Source organism: Arvicanthis niloticus, chromosome 3, assembly GCF_011762505.2.
Source record: "Arvicanthis niloticus isolate mArvNil1 chromosome 3, mArvNil1.pat.X, whole genome shotgun sequence".
Classification (NCBI taxonomy): Eukaryota; Metazoa; Chordata; class Mammalia; order Rodentia; family Muridae; genus Arvicanthis; species Arvicanthis niloticus.
In genome coordinates, this window is record NC_047660.1 from 68,483,980 (window position 1) to 68,504,371 (window position 20,392).

The 20,392-nt window shown below is 37.6% G+C and overlaps 1 protein-coding gene across 1 annotated transcript; it reads right to left on the bottom strand.

Annotated features, from left to right (window-relative positions):
- Positions 1-2,124: 2,124 nt before the first annotated feature.
- Naa30 (N-alpha-acetyltransferase 30, NatC catalytic subunit) lies at positions 2,125-20,166 on the bottom strand. Its single transcript, XM_034498323.2, has 5 exons — positions 20,025-20,166; positions 19,016-19,778; positions 14,263-14,386; positions 11,887-11,942; positions 2,125-5,487 (listed from the first exon to the last, which is right to left on the bottom strand). Exons 2-5 carry the CDS (start codon positions 19,775-19,777, stop codon positions 5,350-5,352), a joined length of 1,080 nt encoding a protein of 359 aa, XP_034354214.1. The 5' UTR covers position 19,778; positions 20,025-20,166; the 3' UTR covers positions 2,125-5,349.
- Between the last annotated feature and the right edge of the window lie 226 nt (positions 20,167-20,392).

Genomic DNA, 20,392 nt, shown 5'->3' on the forward strand with positions numbered 1-20,392 from the left:
GGACTTCCAAGGGCTTTGGGAGAAGTTATTAGTTCATATAATGTGCTGTGTTTATAAAATTGTGAGTTTCTATGGCATGAAAATATCATATACAGACAAATGCTGCAGATGTAAGTGAACAAATAAGGGTATTCATTTCACAGAATGCAAATATTACTAAGACACATTTACTAAATACCTTCACTCAAGTCTCTAAAGCATTTTTATGAAACTTGAAGTTGATTCACTATGAACATATCCAGTACTTCAAGAAAGAGGGTTATTTCCCTGGGATATGGTAAGTTATTTACCAAGTCTATTCTCAGGAAACTGCAGTATTAAAACATTAAGATGTACTTATATAGCAAAGCAGTAGTCATAAAAATTCACCATAACTAAAAGTATGCTTATTTAACATTAAAAAACATACTGATAACCCCCATACTCCATGTATGTATGCATATTAATATATTTAACAACATATATACATACTGGTTTTTTTTTTTTTTTTTTTTTTGAGACAGGGAGTCTCTCTAGCTCTGGCTGTCCTGGAACTCCCTCTGTAGACCAGGCTGGCCTCAAATTCACAAAAGATTCACCTGCCTCTGCCTTCCAAGAGCTGGAATTAAAGGTGTGTGCGCCACCACCGCCCAGAATAGATTTTTAAGGTAGTAGCAAATATATGTTGGTGCATCTACTTTTGTCACATGAAAATTAAATACCAAGTTGCTGCCAACAGAACAGGCTGAGAGCTCACCAATGATTGAACCAAACCAGGTACTCTTCTGGGAGGTGCCATCGTCACTGCTGCCTTTTACTGAACTACAGATAACCAAATGATCAGTTAAGATGCCATGAAAACATAAATTAACCTGTTAGAATTAAGAACATCTACTTTCAGCCTCATCTACTTTTTAAAATGTTTAAATACCTCCATATTCCAGGTGGACCACTGATAAAATGAGTTCTACTTTATTTAGAAGTAAAATTATTTCAAATTATCAAAAATAAAACATTGCTACAGGTTTCAAAGCTAAAGAAGTGTTAACCATCTCAGAACAGTCTGTGGCATTTGAGTCTCTGCAATTCTAAGCACTTGCAACCGTTAAGATGCAAGAACTGCTGGGCATGAAGCAGGAACACTACTAAGGAAAGTATTAACATACAAACAGTTCAGTTAGAGCTTTTGCTCAGAGGCAATTTTAAATTATTCATATTTCAATAAGCTTTCCTCAGATGTATATTATCTAAAGCTCTGCTATCCATACACGAGCCAACAGCCACGTATAACTCATTTCAAGTAAGTAAAATTAAAGTTCTCTGTCCTTGTGGTTCTTCAGGAGCTCAGTACTGAAGAGTGACTAGTAGCTCCCATCCTGAAGAGCCCAAAGAGCTGTAAACACTGCATGAAAAAAGTACGGCCTTTTTCTGAAAAAAGTACGGCTGTGCTATGTGCTGAGGTGGTTTGGGGGTTTTTTTAAGTTGTTTATAAAATAAATCATCAAGGTCCGGACACCAATGGTATCCCATTTCTGGTCCTCATTTACACTAAGTTTATGAAGCATTCAGGCCCAAGGACAACGTGAGCTCAATCAGACACTTCACACTGCTACAAAGATCAAAACTCAATCCTAAGTTTCACCTCATAAACAACAAAATATTCAGGAAGGGTGATAAATGATCTCATCTTCCCACTGATGCTCAGGACTTTAAATATAAAAGCATACATAACTGCCAATTTAGGTTTCTCCCAAGAATAGGTTAAAAAGCCCATTAGATCCTGCTCTGCCTTAGTGTTCTGCAACAGGGAGGAAAAACAACTTATACAAGGAGGTCTGTACAAACAGTAAAAATGAAAACTGACAGGAATAAGTTGCTAGAAGCAAGGATAAAGAGTAAACTACTTTCAGTTGATGAATGCTTAAAAATGTTCTCCCTAGTAATGCTAGCTCAGTTGACTAACAAGTACATGTAGCAATCAAGTTTTTAATTTTATTTTCAAATTTACTTTGTCAGAATACAAAGTAGAGAGTTAACAACTATTATCATTCCTTCCAAATAACTCTTGATAGAGGGCAGTGAGAAATACAACAGGTTCTTTCTGATTATCTGAAACCAAAATTATAGAATGTACACAGCTGTATCTTAAAGAAAAATGCAAACACAGCTTAGCCATACTTTATTTGACTGTATCTTATTCAGACAGCTTGCACATTTCAAATCCCATCAAATCTCTCTCTCTCCGAAAGGTCAGGGGTCAATAGGAGAAAATTATGCAGCAATATCCCCAGTCATTAAACAGCAGCCCAGTATTTTTGAGATACACGTGATAGTTCATAGATACTCAACTCATTGTGATGACAATATAACTTATGGTTATGTTTTTACAAACCTGAAAGCCCTCAGACATTATAGCACTCATCCTAGTAATGTGGATATGTACTGAAAAGTAACTGGTGTACTGCCAACCTGATTTCCTGAATGCTCCTAGAAAGTAGTGAACCTCATAATTTTTAGACACCATAATAAACATACATATCTAGTCGTACATGCCAGCCAATACCTTAACATAGGGCATGGTAGGAGTTAAAACATGACAAACCACTTTACGTAGATTTGTCTTATGTGTGTAGAAGATAATTTGGAGAAGAGGCGGAAAATGTTAAAATCAATTTTTAATATTAATTTATCTTATTTTGCTGGCTTTAACATCAAGCAGTAATGTGTTTTAGGTTCTGTAGAATTGGATTATTCCCGAATTAAGTAGTTTCATTCCAATGTAAGGTAAATTATCATCAAGACTGGTAGCATGCCCATTAGCTTTCTTCAATACTAACATATACAGATTCATGGTAGCATGTATTAAATGTTCAACAGTATCAACTGCCAAACCAGTGTAGGTGGATAGATGTACAGTCAGTCTTAAAGAGGCAGCACCCCACTAAAAGAAAGTTGCACCAGTTTTGCTCAGTTTTAGTCAAGTGAACCCACTGTCAATTATAAATGGAACCACTTTAAGCTGATAAAAGAAAAATGAAAGCCTAATGTCAAATTAAAGTTGAATCTATTCAACTTGCAAAGTTTTAATTTTGTTACTAGGTTATCAAACTAGAGGTTAAAATTTTAGGTTAAAAAAGGATCAAGTAATTGAAAACATCAAAGTATACACTGATATTCAACATGTATCCATCCATTGAGCAGTATTGTAATGATCTGATATTCTAGTCACATAGTTAAGATCATGTTTACAAATCATCAGACAATCAGTTAATTCAGCGATTCTGAACTGAAGGGCAGTAGTGATACTTTCACTGACAACCTAGCAAGAACAAAACTTTTGAATTGGTAAGTCTAGCACGTATCTACTTTACAACTATATCCATTAGACTGAGTCAGGAAAATGTATGTTCATCAACAACTCATAACTACACACCAGCAAATCAAAACAACATTTGATGATGTCAAGTATACCGTTTAGGTACTTTCCTTCACATTGAAAATGAAAACAGAGGCATTATGATGACTGGCATTCTTCTAAATGCTGGGACCCAAATGAAGTTTGTCCAAAACAGATTCAAAACGGTCAGCAGAAAAGCTGAGTACTATGTGGTCATCACATTTTTAATATTAAACTTTAAAGAGCAATATAAAATGGAAAGACACATTTTCTTAAAAATAAGGAACTATAAATGATCCCACCAGCAGGAAGTTTTTATTTTCAAATATAAACTGTGCATCTTTATTTTAAAAGTACTTGTTACCATGTTCACTTCCAAAATACTATACTGAGCAAAGAGCAGCTTTCCTTTTAAACAAACAAACAAACAAAAAAAAGCTCAACAAACTTTCCTGAAAGGGGGCCTTTACCAACTGTTAATGGAGGTAGGGTTTTTAAAAATACAGTAATTACAGCCATCAAATAAACTTCAAACCAAGTATTAGAGTAGAAGAAAAGTATATTCAAATGAAAATAACAACATGAATGCCAGATTCCTATAAAACATTTTTCATACAATGAATCTTTTCCTTATGAGTGCTTAGGTATTCTAGTTAAATAAGTTACTCATCACAGCTTCACTAGCTCAGCTCAAATCTGTTAACATTACACTGATTAGCCAAAATTCATTCTAACTAATAAACACCTTGGCTGCTCAGAAAACCCAAAGAACTCATTTAAAAAAAAATTTCATCCCTCTCTTTTTTTCCGGAGGAACAAAGCAAAGGTCCCCCAAGAACCTGCTCATGAGTAAGAAGAAAATAAATGTAGCTTAAATGGATACAATGCTCCTGAAATTCATTTCTAAGACTAAACCAAAAGTGAAGGATTTCCAGAAATGGAAGCAATGTGAATTCAAATAAAGTTTAAAAAAAAAAAAAAAAGAAAGAAAAACAAAACCCAGCTACTTTATAGAAGCTGTTCTTCACAGCTTATCAATCATTTTGATTAAATAAGATCATACCAATTTACATTAATTTTCTATTCTTTTCAAAAATTCCCCCATTCTCAAAAGACAAAAACAAAAAGTGCATCCAAACCCCACAATTCCCAGCTCCATCCCTTTAAGCCATTTCTCAGTTTCCCAAGTAGAGCCAGCTTCTTACTGTAAGGAAAGAAGGGACTTCTAAAGCAAGCCACTGTCACTCACCTGGAAAAACTGTCCAAATTATAAAAATCTCAAATAATTTATTATCAAATTTAGAATTTAAATAAAAACAAGTTTGCTTGCAAAGGTATTAAAGAAAAAGAAAAGAGCATGCATTCAAAAACTAGAGATGAAGACAAGAATACTTATCTACACAGGCACTGGCAGACGCAATTTAATTGTCATCTTTACTCATCATAAGACAAATTCCACCCTACACTTTTCATCCACTAATCACTGAGGTACCAATATTCAAGAATGGAAAATTTAATATTGAAAAAATAAAACCTAAATTGAAGCTTTTCCCTCACCCCCTTCAGAAAACTGGCAGGTTTTGTGTGAAATGTTAGTATACTTAAGAGACTTTTACAATCTACATTGGCTTTTTGAAGGAACAAAAATCATGTCCCTCTTACTGGTTCTGTGATAAAATGATCACTATATAAATAGCACTGCCAGCAGACTTTGCAAATGAACACATCTTGGCTATTAACTGGCACATCCTGCTGGTACCAACAGAACTCTTGAAGTTTAAAACAATCTCATTTAATTCAGAACAAATGCGCCATGCCAAAGTGCAACAAATATTGTGCGACACTCAATGGACACTGACAGATAACAGCTGCATGGGAATTACTAAATCCACCTGCAAAGCAATTCTGCACAAATTGCATTGCATGCAAAAGTCGATTCCGTGTGGGTGGAGCCGTTCCTTGCTGTCAGTCTCTCAGCGCAGCCACAGTTTAAGTCGCAGTGCGTCAACTCCATTTAAATAGTATCTGAACAGCCTCTTATCTCGAACAAAACCAAGATTTTCATAAAGTTTCAAAGCAGACTTATTTGTAATTTCTGTTTCCAAAACAACCTTCAAAAAAGAAAAAACTTAAGTTATAATTTTACACTTAAAAGCTGAGAAAATATATAACCAGATCAAACATTTTAAAAGTTTAAGAATTATGATAAAATAATATCATCAAAATGATAAATTATTTTTGAGTCAAGACAAGTGGAATCATTGAGAACTTTCCTCCTGGTTTTTGTGATGCTTTAATTTTTAGGAATTGAATTACATGTTTATAATAAAACAAAGATGAACTATTTTTTTTGTGGAGAAAACCAAGGTGTCATATAAAGAGAAACAGAAGAAAAATAAACATCAAAAGTTTTGAAAGGCAGCCAATATTTGAAATTATTTAGACTGACCTCTAACTCCTGTTATTACTAACCTGCCATTGTTTATTCTCGTAACAACTGCCATATTGGTCTAGAGCAGTGCTTCTCAACCTTTCTAATGCTGCGACCCTTATGCAGAGAAAGTTTACTGAACCTAGACCAAGGGAATTTAAATATTAGGGTACGTAGTCTCCCAAAGAATGTTTAGAAAAAGATTGCTGAGAGCCAGGAAGGATAAACTACTTGCTGTACAAACTTGAGGACCTAATTCAGATCTTATCACCCATGTAAACGTCAGGTGTCAGGTTGAAGAAGAAAAGCAGATCCACAAAGGTCACTGGCCAGTCTAGCCAAATCAGCAAGCTACAGGTTAAAGAGACTGTGTCAAAAACATAAGGGCTGGTGATGGCTAAGCAGGTGAAGGCATTTGCAGAGCAAGCCTGGCAACCTGTACTTGACTATGGGGAGCCCACATGATGGTGTAAAAATAGAAATGATTCTACAAGGTTATCTGATCTCCACATGTGTGCCATGACAGCATATGCACTCATACAGCATATATAAATACATACACAATAATAATTAAGAAAAATAAAGAGTTGGGGAAAAACTAAGGTAGGAAACAACCGAAGAAGATACATTCTATTGACTATCAACTTGCATGGATGCCACATGAACACAGATATCACATACACACAAACACTTACACACAAAAAGGCCAAGAATTTGCATTATAAAAAAATTACCAGTGAGACTGATGTCACTGAGAACCAGTGGTCTAGATTTTACTCAAATCAAAACTTAACAGAGGATCACAGAATATAAAGTTCCATCTGAGTGTTTTGGAGTTATCACTAAACTCATGGCCCTGACAACATAGAGCTGATAGTTTTAAAAACTAGTACCCTTCTTATTTCTACTTCCCTCTACCTAAACACAAATACCCTCCATCCCTCCCTCCCTTCCTTATATGCTTCTCTATATGCCTTTTCTATTGAGTCTCATCTATGTCACATTTCGCCATAGTTCCTGTTAGGATGTCATAATCTTTGGGCACTTAGAGTGAAGGAAACATGGCAAAGTACAACTAAACAAAAACAGAGCATGGCACTCATAAAGCACATGAAGGTCTTCCTATTCTATTTTGAGTAAGAATGCAAGTGACAGAGAGAAAAGATACCTCTATTTGCTATATCCAAAATCACTAAGGACCTGCACAATTCTGCATCTCAGTGAAGAGACTTTCCATCCTACTACCCAGTTCCTCAACCTGAACCCCAGGAGTCTTGAACTCTTTTCTGTCCACTCTCCTATATGCATCCAAGCACTGAGTACTGTCAATTCTCCCTCCTAGATTTTCTCTTATTTTTATTCTCCACTGACAGAGAGTGAAACTGCCACCAGCTCAAGAAGTCTCCCATTTTCTACAAAGGATCCTCTCATTAATTTCCTAACTAAAATAACTTATTGACTCTAGCCTTAAAATATGCTTAATGAACTAAAAATTATCTGAAGAGATTTAAAATGCCTATCAAGATATGGCTCCCATGTACATCAACAGTTTCTCTCTTTCTCATCTTCAAGTTCAACATTAAACTGTCAGTCTCTGGAACCATGATCTATTTCACCTTCTATAGGTGTCCAAGTTTTTAACAATGCAAAAATGACATCATCTACAAATGTGTTAGACCAAACTCATAGCTATTCTAAAATACATGGCCCATACACAAGTTTTGGATACATCTTCTATGTTAGGCTTTTCATATAAACTGTTTTCTGTCTTGAAGAACAAATGGTATTTCTTTCCTCCTGGATTCTGGCCTGGCTGCTAATAGAGTCAATGGAATGCCATTCTTTTACACGGTTCCACAACACTGTATGTTGCTCCTATGGCACACCCCTATGCTTCTTACCTATGTCACTTCTAGCCAGTGAGCTGAAGAAAGATAGGCATCGTTATATACCTTTCAGCTGCTTCCTCTGCACCTAACACACTGCCTAACAAACAGAAAGCTCTCCTATTTGTTAAATGAGTCCTTAGTGTCATTATCTAACATATACTGCATATGCAATTAAAGTTATTAATATGCTTTTTAGATGATCAGAGTACTTGAAGAGAAAGCATCACCCAAAGGCAATAGCCTATGCAACTAAGTAATAAAAGTAAATCACAGGCTAAACCCAAACTTTTAAAATTCCAAAATCAAGTACTTATTTCAGTATAAAGTGGGTATGTATTTAGGAAGACTTAAATACAAGTCGTTGCAAAAACCAATTGATTTACTTAAAAAATTAAATCAGTTTCTGTTTTTAAAAGAAACAAACAAAACAACCTATAGGCTAAGTATGGTTGCACACACTTTTCACCCTCGCAGAGACAAGAGATCTCTATAACCACTGAGGTAGCCAAAACTACAGAGCGGAAACCTGCCATTAACAAACAAAAATTCAAGTTTTAAAAATGAATGATATACTAGAACAAGTTTTTACCTCTGAATAATTCTCTTGAGAAATTCTTAGAACTCTTATTAGGTCAATATCTAATTACAACTAAACTGTTAAATAAAGACAATTTAATTTGAGAAAAACTAATTTGTCACAATGTAAAATTACTAACTTAATTCACAGTAATAAAAAGTGAAAAAAATTTGAAAGATAGCTATACTCATTTAGACAGCAACCTCAAGAAAAGACATGGTTATCTATAACCTGTGGGTCACAACCCCTTTGACAAACTATCTCCAAAACTATTTAATAATGATTCATAATAGTAGCAAACTTACAGTTATGAAGTAGCAATAAAAATCATTTTATGATTGGGGATCAACACATGGTGAAGAACTGTATTAAAGGACTGCAACATCAGGAAGGTTGAGAACCACTGGTCTATCTTTATAGATGAATAAAACTCAAGAAAACCAGTAAACAGTGTGTGTGTGTGTGTGTGTGTGTGTGTGTGTATCCTAAGTAAATCTTTAAAAGAGAAATCAAGTAAACAAGGACAAACTGGAACTCAGTATAAGCTAGAACTTCATAGTGACCAAGCTTCAGTTCTCCCCACTGTTTTCCAGGAAAGATAAACCAGTGCAAAAGTTCTAATCAACTTAGGCAAGGGAATCGAAGTCCACTTTCACTAATAATTAGGAATCTAAAATATTGTCAACCAGGGATTCTCAATCTTCCTAATGTTATAACCCTTAAATACAGTTTCACATGCTGTGGTGACCCCCCAACCATAAAATTATTTTCATTATTACATCATAATTGTAATTTTGCTGCTACAAAATTATTATATAAACATCTGATATGAAGGATATCTGATATGTGATCCCTGTGAAAGGGTCATTTAACCCTCAAAAGGGTCATAACCCAGAGGTTGAGAACCACTGCTCTAAAGGTATATAGGGGTTAACTACAGCTACACAGGTATAAGCTAAGTGTGGGTAAGTATTGAATGGCTGGAGAGATGCCTCAGCAGCTAAGAGCCTTTTCTGTTCTTTAAAGGACTGGAGTCACTCTTTGGCTTCCTCAGACATACATGACATACCCACATACATATATATAAAATAAAAATCTTCAAAAAAAATATTTGAATTCTGGCTTGATATAATAGATTAATTAGGCCCAATTAAAAGAAAAATTACACAAGTGGCCACTGTAATTAAAATATAAAGATTTTCTTAGTACACTCAATGCTTCCTAAGAAATCATGTATTCCTTAATATAGTAGAATATGCTAAGAAAAAACAACTATTTTTCAACATTTTATCACTTCAACTCATAAACATATTTTTTTAAATCTAGGTTTATACTGGAAATTTACTAGAAAGCTTCTCTTTTACTTTACATAGAAGCATGACATAAAAAGACAATGAGAGGCTGGAGAAATAATTCACTGGTTAAGAACATGTACTGCTCACAGAGGACCTCAGATCAGTTCCCGGCACCTATATCAGATAGATCATAACTATCTGTAACTCCAGTTCTAGGGGCAAGCTCTTCTGGCCTTCTTGAGCACCTGCACACAGTTGGCTGGCAGGTAGACAGATGGATAGCAGACACACACACACACTTTTTTTAAAGAAAAAAATAGCTTAATGAGTTTGATTATGCAATTACCATGATGTTCTACCAATTCTATGTATACTAAATATAATACAATTAATACAATAGGAGTAAATAATTAGGAGGCTAAGCCAAACTGGCAGTTTAGACAGCACGTTTTAACATTGTAGGCTGGAAAGCTCATGGAGAGTAGGCTGTGCCCACTGTTATCTGACTCCCTGCAGACCTTGACTAGGTAGCTGATGAATGAACAAGTAACTATTGTTCTTGACAAGTTAAAAGTAGGATTAACATAACTTCACACAAAGTGACAAAGCAGGAAAAGTTAAATGATTTGACTACAATCATACAACTGCTAAGTCATAGAAGATGCATAAGAAATTAAGGAGTCCTACTGAGTTCTTACTTCTGGTGTGGACCCAGTGAGGTGGCTTAGTGAGTAAAGGTGCCTGCTGCCAAGCCCAACTGAACTGATAAGATCTAGGTTCAGTGAAACTTTATCTCAAATTTTAAGGTACAAAATGATTAAGGAAAACAAACCTCTGGCCTCTACATGTACACAATCCCACACTGACAAACATACACACACTGACTCCCTCCCTCCCTCCCACCCCCCCCACACACAAATAAGTAAATTAAATAACAGCATTCAATCCTAAAATACATCATAAAGTTAAGATTTAACTATTTACTAACACAGCATTTCCAAAGTCTCCATATCCTATCTAAGAAGCTTTGAAGAAAAGCTAGTAGTATTTCAACACTTAATCAATAAGTACACATCTTGCCTCATAGGCAATGAGTAATATAATTTATGAAAAGCTGAACCCCAGGAACACAGTAGGTCCTCCTAGCCCTAAGCATCTCTGTTTTCAAGAAGAAATTCTCAGTAGCAGGTCAAAATACTGTCTATAAAACTCAAAGATTTCTCCAAACTGCTAAGCAACTTTTGTGAAGCCTAAATGTATACATGAAAATATTAGAAAATGTGAATGTAGATAACCAGTTATTAGTAGAAAGGACACAGTTGAGGAACAAGATGGTAGGAAGAGTTGTGTTAAAACACACACACATACACGGTGGGGGATGGGGGAAGAGGCGCTCTTATTTTAAATTACTATAAATTTTACACCAAAAAATCCATTTTACTAAATGGCACATTTCTATAATCCTGATACTCTGGAGAGTAAGGCAGGAGAATAGCAAGTAAGGCCAACCTGGACTACCTAGTGATCTCTAGGCTAACCTAAAACAGAGTCTCATACAACAAAACACTTAAGAAACAGTATCACCTAATTTCATGTATTTGACAACTTTCCTAAGGCACATCTGCCCTCTAATAGAAAAGATATGAGCAATGGTATGTGCCTCTAATCCCAACACTTGGAAAATCGAGACAGGTACTAGCCTGGTCAACATAGTTCCAGGCCAGCCAGGGATACATAGTGAGACTCTGTCTCAAAAGACCAAAAAAGTTACTTTTTTCAAAAGATCCCTGTCATGTGTTGCTCATAGATTAGCACAGTAATAACTTACTGAGTTGTCACTGCTATAAGAAAGGCATCCATCCATTTTCTGGTCTAAAACTGTCCCACCTACATTGCACAATGTTCTCATCCCTAGTTATCCCCAATACTTACTAAGCATAGTGCTATAGGAATAAAGAAATTATAGAAGGCAAAGGCCTCATATATTAATACACAAATCTGTTGTTCATTATTTAATACTTAGAGACACTTCCTAGAGTGAAATGTCTTCTATACAGGTTGAGTGTTTTCCCCTGTTTTTTTAAAAACAAAAATTAAACAATCAGATTTCACCCCTGTATTCTGAAGAAATTCAAGTCCATTAAAAGTTATTCTAGAGCACAATTATTGTTTCTAAACAAAATAACATTTTCCCACATGCTGAATCTGTGTAGTAGATCTGCAGTGAGACTTACAACACTATTACTATAGGATGCTGTAAAAATCTATCCAGTAGAATCCTGCCCAGAACAACAGGATTAAATAGTTTAAAGACTCACCTCATCACAGTCTCCTTCGACCATGGCATATATAGCTTTCTTTACCAAGTTAGTACCTAGAATATAGATCTGAGTATTAATAAAGGAAAAATATAATTAATGTCTTTAAAAAATCTAAATTATGATTATCATAATTACATAGAAATGTCAAATATTAGGTCTTAAATTAACTGTAGATACATACAATTATCATTTCTAAGTTAAAAATAAACTATGTGTCAGCTGGGAGAAGCCCAGGGAACCTCTACATAGCAATCAGGCTGCCCTGGGAAGACCTACCTTCTGATAAGATTCCTTTTTCTCAGTGTAATTAGTGGGCCCGAGCTAGAGTTTTTTTGTTTTATTGTTACAAGATATTAGGAAAGGTAAGAAGTAAAAAGAAAAAGGATATAACTACATAAAGTAACCCAGAATTTCATGAGCTAGCAAGAAGCTACTGAATGATCTAAGCTGACTTTGCCAAATGTTATCCAAATCTCCGGACACAAGGCACAAGACAACCTAACAAGAACTGCTTAGCCCACAGGAGGCCAAGATAAATCAGCTGCAGTAAATTTAGTGAGCCTGGCAAAACAAAGCCAGGCACTCTCACTGATGCAGGTGGTATGTCTGTAAATGTCTAGGAAAGTTTGTCATAATTCAGTCACATAATCTGATATATTAAAAACCAATAATAACTGCCAACTCTAAGAAAAACAAGTATGCCAGGTGTGCTGGAACACACTTTAATCCCAGCATTTGGGAAGCTAGGTAGATAGACCTCTGTGAGTTCAAGGCCAACTTAGTCTACTTGGAGTTCTTGGCCAGCCAAGGCTACATACTGAGACCCTGTCTTAAAAAAAAAAAAAAAAAAAAAAACATTAAAAAAAAAAAAAAAATCTCTTCATTTTCAAACCAGGCATGTAAATGTATACATATCTCATAACAAGGCAAGCCAAGGATGTAACCTTAAAATAATGGTTCTCTCACTGAAACGTGCCAATAAAGAGTACTGTTTCTCATGAGTCCTTAGCTCTTTTCAAAAGCACCAAAATTTCAAACTTGTCTCTAAAACAAACCAAGTTTATTACAAATTTTAGTAGAAAGCAGTCCAAAAATAAAGTCCATTACCTCTTAAATAAACTCAGCAAGTGGCACTTGGAAGGAATATCTATCTGTTTGAGCCCAGCAGTTAATGATGGGCACTATAACCCAATATCAAATAAATAAATAAAACCGTAACATATTTATAGAGATTTCTCATGACATGATCCTGACTGAGTATTAACGGTAACATCCATATTGTTTTAAAGCCACATGTAACAAAACTGCTAAGAGTACTAGTGGCAGGCATCAATACTGATTTAGCTGAAAATACATCCCAGATTTTTACATATCCCAACAAGCACTTCTCCATCTGATTTTCCATTATGAAAAAAAAAAGAGCCAGGGGGAACTAGGCACTAGGATAGTAGTTGTTGTAACTAGGCTTCAAAACAGTCAACAGGGAAAGCTTCAGCCCTACTAAGTGAAGAGAGTCTTAAGAAGGAGTCTAACCATCTGCTTTTAAACCATCCATAAGATTCTAATGATGGTTCAAAAACATCCGTATGTTGACCCAGAGATTGCTCACCAGAGGATCAAACCCAGGTCCTTGGGACCCACATGATAGAACAGACTCCCAAAAGCTGTTCTCTGACCTCCACTCCTGCACTTTATCAGATACATACAGACAGACACAGACACACAGACACACACACACATTTTAAAAACTAAGGAATTCAACTTTTAAAAAAGGCTAAGAAAATTAATCTCGGAATAGAAAGAAATAATTACCTTCTTTTGGGCCCTCAAATTACCACAAGTCTAATGATTAGTATTAGGTAATGATAATTACTCCATAATTTTAGCTTGGTTAAAGTCCTCGAGACTAGTAGTTGGTATAAAATACCCTCATAAGTCTATTAAAAACAGGACTATTTCCTCCAGTTCTAAGTATAATACAAAGAATGCTGAATGTGATTTTTTTAAAAACCCTGAAGATAACTCACCGCATGCTATTTTTAAAAAGATAATCTCTCAAAAAATAATAATTTATAAAACCTTTTTTAAAATGTTTAGAAAATATGTTGAAAGAAAAACAGTCTTAAGGACAGTGAGATGGCCAAGTAATCCGAGCATCTGCCTCTAATGACTGATAATCTGAGTTCAAGCCCCAGAACCCATGGGAGAGGAGGGCTCCCAAAGCTGTTCTCAGACGCCTATGTAACTCTGTGTTACAGACACACAATAAAGTTTATTGAAGTTTATTCCTCCAATCACATTTAAATCTTTTGTTTCAAAACACAAAAAATGAAAATAATTTATTCACCCTTTGTGAAATAACATTTTCCTTACCAATGCCATTTCTCCTGTATTTGGAATCCACGGCTAACATGGCTATATAACCTCTGCGGAACATCTTTTTGTGCATATCCAACTTGCAAACGATGGCACCTACACATTCCTCCCCTACCATGGCCTTGAAAATAAACAAACAGTTATGAAGAACACATTGCCATCAGACACTGCAAAATTACCAAGGGAAAACAGCAACAGACTCTGGGTCAGCATTTCTGAGAAATCAGGAGAACTTCGGAGCAAGACAACAATCTCAAAGCTTCAGAATTTGAATCTCAAAACTTTTCAAATATTATTGTTTCTAAAACTCAAAACTTTCTTCTAAACATAAATTTTTTAAATGCTGATTAAAACCTTCAGGCCAGGGGAGTCAAGATTTCTACAATGTAAATACTCAAGTACATTTACTGACTACATGTCAAGTACTCATAATTAAAATCATTTGCAAATAAAGGTCTGTTTACATTTTGGGAAGAGGGAGTAAATGAAAAGTTATTTTAAAGCAAAGTCTACTTATTAGAACACAATAAAATACTGTACAAGTTACCAGTCAGCAGAGTATTACAAGTTTTTATAATAATGATTTAGTAAAAGATAAATATAAAACATAACTGAAAATTACACCTGGCAGTTAACTTTGATCAAGAAAAATGTACCTAAATTTTTTTCAGAAAAAGCACTGTTTAGAAGGTATTACTTAGATCACACTCAAAAAGTACTTTAGCACTATAAATACATGACGATCTCACTTTCAGGATATTCGACAGTATGAATCATTATCATAAAGCTTCCAGAAACTCAATAGGTTGCACTCAGGAAGCTAAGGTGGAAGGATCTGAGTCAGAGGATCCTAAGTTCAAGGCAGCTTGTTCTTGCTGCTACACAGCAAGGCCCTGTCTCAGACACATCTATATCAAATTCCAATCTTTACATTAATGTAATAGAATAATGACTTATTTATATTTGAATAAAACTATCAGTTATCATAGTACTAAAGGTTAAGTGTTAAATAATGCTGATAACTCATTTTGATATTCCAGTGTTGTCAATGCAAATGTTTTTCAAATATTTCAAAACTGCTAAAAAGTTCTAATAGTGTATCCTGAGAGATATAAATAGGACATTATCTCAGCAAGCAATACTTATTTGTAAATTCATTTTTCAGAAACACCTATTTGAACACCACTAGGAATTGGTCAAAAAATTAGTAAGCAACTAGATCTAGCATACACTTAATCTAGTATCTATTTTAACTTGAATTTGATGTAACATTTTGTGGTCTATTATTCAATAAACTTCCAGAAATTCCTTTTTAAATAAACTGCAGAAAAATTTTTGTAGGCAAAATAACTTTATTCCATTTCACATAAACCTGAACTAGGTTGAAAGAAAACCCCTTTGAAGGAATATTAAACTCAGTAACCATTAATAGTTCATCCCACTGTATCGCATATTCCATAATTATTCTAGATCAAAAAAACCTTACAATTATTTCCATTTTGTTTTCTCATTCATAACATATCAATTTAATTCACATCAATTTGATTTGTTTTTGTATTAAGACCTGAAACAGAGACAAAAATTATCTAAAAAAAAACAACTTTTACATACTTTTTAGTGCCAAGGACTGAACCCAGAACCAATAACATAATATGCTTGTGCCTCCAGCCCCACTAGTAGCATTTTCTGATTTGAATTGTCAAGTGTGTGTGTGTGTGTGTGTGTGTGTGTGTGTGTGTGTGTGTACACACATATATATGGACATGTGTACACATATACATAAAATTATCACAGATCAAAATCACATACATGTAACAATCAGAAAATATTTGCCCTGACCTAGAAAGTTAGGTTCATGTGAAATGGAAATACATGTAAATCTTATAGAAGACCACAGGACAGCTACATTCTATAGTTAATAAAGCCACTCAAAAAGAAAAAAACACTAAATACAGCTAGACAATACTTTCAAACTGCTCCAGAATTTCAAGTATTTGTCCTCTTATCATTTAAGTAAAAATCAAATATAATATTATTGTTAGTTCATTCTAAAACCTCATGTGGCTTGCTTCCTAATAAATTGTGTATCAACAATCACAATTTACAAAAATCACTAAATTACTTAATTTTTTCCAAAGAAAAACTGTTTCACATATTTTGAAGCATATTATTAAATGTGTTTTCTGAAGTATGGGAAGTGGCAAGTCTCTGGTTAAAACTTCACAGGGCTAAAAGTCTGTCAAGTCTATAGAACTATGAAAAATGTATATCTGCAAAATATACTTTCCCAAACTCCAGAAGTCTAACTCTGAAGGATGCCAGAAAGTTACACTTAGAATAAACGGAAATACTGCATTATGTTGCTAGTCATCTATTTAAGAACCTCTAAAAACACTGCCACTGAAAATACTATATAAAGGGGTACAACTTGTGGTAACTGACAGGGACTCATATTTGTACTGGCTTCTATTTTCTAAAGTGTTACAAATATTGAGAAGTTTAAGAAACTTATTTTTATGAGTCAACCAAGTATAGGCAATTTTTATGGTTCAACCTCAAATATTCCATTAGGTCTACCTCATCCCTGGAACCTGGGGGCACACTGCAAGTTTAATCCCAAGACTGATGTGCATAAGGACAACTGCCCCTTGCTGAAGACAACTCCATGCTACAATGTCTTTCATAAAATAGGTCAAGGGTATGTCATAGTCCTTCACCTTATTGTCATGAGAGGACAGGAGACCTGGATTCTACCTTTACCTCTCTGCTGCTAAGCTAGAGATTTAAGCATTATACATCAGCATGGTTTTTATTTCCATTAAAAAAAAAAAAAAATAGAAGGTAGGTCTACATTATCTTTAGGGCTGTCCTTTCAGATATGATTTGAAAAAAAAAAAAGATTTAATTTTTAAAAATTAGTTCTTATAGGACATTCAATTTGAAAAGCATACCAATACCAAAGACCTAGCTGTAAGATACCTCTGTTGTATATCATTTTATGTTTATCTCCAAATTCATACTCCATACTTTCATATGCGATACCTTAGAAAAAGTTATTTGTACACATTTCAACTTCTAGATTGTTACTTAATGGTAAACTTTGGCTAGTAAAGGCTAAAGTACAAATTAACTGATCAATTAAGAGGGGTCTACATAAAAGATTGACATTTACCATAGTCTAAAATGCCAGAAAACTGAAGTCTAGATAAAACATAATTCAAGCCCACTCCCACTCAGCCACATCCCCAGCTCCATTTCAGTTTAAAATGTGACTCCATTATACACTTCTGTGGCTTACCTTACGATTAAATCAATCATCAATTGTGAGGAATGGCATTTGATGACATTTGCAGGTTGTAAATACTGCCCCATATTCTCTGACACTAACATGCCTTAGAAACTTTTTTGTTTTTTTTGAAATAGGTTCTCTCTACACGGCCCAGCTGTCCTAGAACTCACTCTGTAGACCAGGCTGCCCTTGAACTCAGAGTTCCTCCTGCCTCTGCCTCCCAAGTGTTAGGATTAAAAGCATGCACCACCGTGTCTAGCAGAACTACTTTAATACAATGTTAAGAATCCGGGGTGGGGTACTGAAATACAAAATAGTACCTAAAGTTTAAACAAATGTTCTGAAATAAAATTTAAGTATAATTTACATGGAAGCTAGCAAACTACCAATATCTACAATATCCATTAGTATTTCTGGATTACCACCAAGCTGTGGAAGCAACCATAAGACTTTAGAAGTCGCGTCAAAACATACTGCAAGGAATATTGAGTGCAACTATGTCAGGGTTACAACAATAAATAAAAGTGGGAGCTTTACTCTCTTAAATATGCACCTTTAAGTAAACATCAATGAAAACACGTCCTGTGCTCACCACACACAGCTTACACCTTAAGTCTATCTAATTAAAGGTTTCATGCAGACGGAAACTGAGTGTATATTACTGTTTCGAGATTACTGATGCTAGAAATGTACACTTAAATTATTCATCTTATCCGACAAATATATTCAGCTAATGTATAGGTTAAAAAAAAATTCAGTAAGCTATATCCACAAAAGCCAATGGTACCAGTTTTTGGACTATTTTTGAGTAGTTTCACACTTAAGTTTCCTGCATCCCACAAAAGGGCCTTCTGTTCAAGTTTCAGGGGCCACTGGGCCACTGAAGTGTTAGTGACGCCTGCAACAGCACACCTGAAAGCAGGCTGACTACAACTGTTAATGGTCCTACCCAAGGAAACAATGTCCATAATCAATGAACATGGCCTGCGATTTCATTCTTCAGCATGGCAACAGCAAGTTTGCTGACAGCCATCTTCACCAAAACATATTTACTGCATATATTCTTCCCCTACTATGGCTGAAACTGAGTTATCACTAAGGCCTGTATCAGAACAGAACCATGTTCCAATTCAATCACGGCAAAGTGCTCTAAGGATGAGGAAGGTTAAACATGATTAGAAGCTAATGTAAACAGGATATAAGACAACCCCCATGTGAAACATGCTTTGCACAGGATTGCTGCTGTTCCAACAGTCACAAGTTAACCCAGATCACGAGCTCTTACCTTCCACACAGTTCCACGGAATACCTGGGAAAGTGCGCACCATCGCGCCTCACATCTGTAAGGTACTATGAAAATGAAGGATACATCCACGGCCACACACTGGGCCCTCACACTCCCTGCCCCAGTGGCCTGGATCTCTCTGCTGGGCTCACCCTGTTTTCATTCCATCCACTTACCAAGAAACACAGCTGTGGCCAGTTGTGGATAAAATATCTATACGTATAAATGGAGTAGGGTTCAGACAGATCTTTGGTGATCAGTCTCATGATATCAGGCATTTGGAGCTCAGATTCATATCGGACGTATCGTATCGTCCGATCCTCCCCGGGCTCGGCCTCCCTGCCCAGGGAGCTCCTTAAACTGCAGCTGGTGGTCAGAGACGAAGACAGCAGCCGCACCTGCTCGTCCTCCTCCTCCTCCTGCTCGTTGCCCTCCACCAGTCCGTTTCGGGCCGCAGCGGGGTCGCTCGCCGCCCCCGCCGCCGCCGCCTCTGGCCGGCCGGGGAGTGCAGTTCTTGCATTGTTGGGGACCGAGTGGGGCGGTCTCTCCCCCGGGTGTCCCTCGGCTCCTTTTGTGGCAGTCACTTTGGGGGCCCCGTCGGGGGCGGCCGCCTCCGCTGCACTCAGAACCTTACTCTTGAGGGTCGCCGCGGCCCGGAGGTGTCGCAGTTCTGGGCCGATCAATCCGTTGAGCTGCTGCTGCTGCTCCTGAGGCAGCTGCGGACAGCGAAGGCAAGAACGCGCCTTGGCCGAGGTCGCCGCCTCGCCGCCCGCTGGGCTCCCGCAGCCGCCTTCGTGCTCCTCGTCGTCCTCCTCGTCCTCGCTGCAGCAAGCGAGTGCGGCCCCCGCCGGGAACGGGCAGCGGAGCTCCGCCGCCGCTGGGGCCGCAGGCGCTGGTGGTGGGAGGAGGCTGCTAGGCCCAGGCGGTACCTCCGCCATCCTAGAAGCGACACAGCCGAGAGAGGAGGCCATGAGAGGCGGCCGACTGGCGCCAGGCAGCGCGGACTAGCGGGCCGGGGGCGGCCGAGGCGGGGGGAACAAAGGCAGAAACCGTCCCTCACCGAGTGTCCCCAACGCCGCGCCGCCCCCACGCCGCCGCGCCGCCGTGCCGGCCACCGTCCCTGGCCTCCCGAGCCCCGCCGCCGGCCGTGTCACCGCCTCCCACCCGCCCCTCCTCGCGGCTCACCCCGCGCCGCTCCCCGCCGCCGTTGCCGCAGCTCCTTTCCCTCAGCCACCGCCGCTGCCGCTTTCTCCGCCGCGGCCGCTCCGCCACCGCCGCCGCTGCCGCCGCCGAGCCTCTCACCCGGCCGCCGCCGCCGTAAAGCGCCTCGCCTCTTACCCCGGGTAAAGTTTCCTGGGCCAAGCTTTACGACACTTCCCTGCCTGCCGGCTGCCGGGCCAGAAAAGGGGGCGTGGAGGGAGGTGACCTGTGCAGGGGCGGGGCCCGAGGTATCTCCGGAGGGCTTCCGGGAGGCCGCGTGCCGGGGGTGGGGCCCTAGCCTTGAGGTTCCTGAGGTTCCAGCGGAAGTCGCCGGGCAGCCTCCCCGGGTGGGC

Coding starts and splice junctions, on each gene's coding strand:
- Naa30 (XM_034498323.2), bottom strand. CDS start 19,777: ATGGCGGAGGTACCGCCTGGGCCTAGCAGCCTCCTCCCACCACCAGCG. Junction 14,387..19,015: donor GGCCACAGCTGTGTTTCTTG/GTAAGTGGATGG, acceptor TTTATTTTCAAG/GCCATGGTAGGGGAGGAATG. Junction 5,488..11,886: donor TCGAAGGAGACTGTGATGAG/GTGAGTCTTTAA, acceptor TCTTTTTTGAAG/GTTGTTTTGGAAACAGAAAT.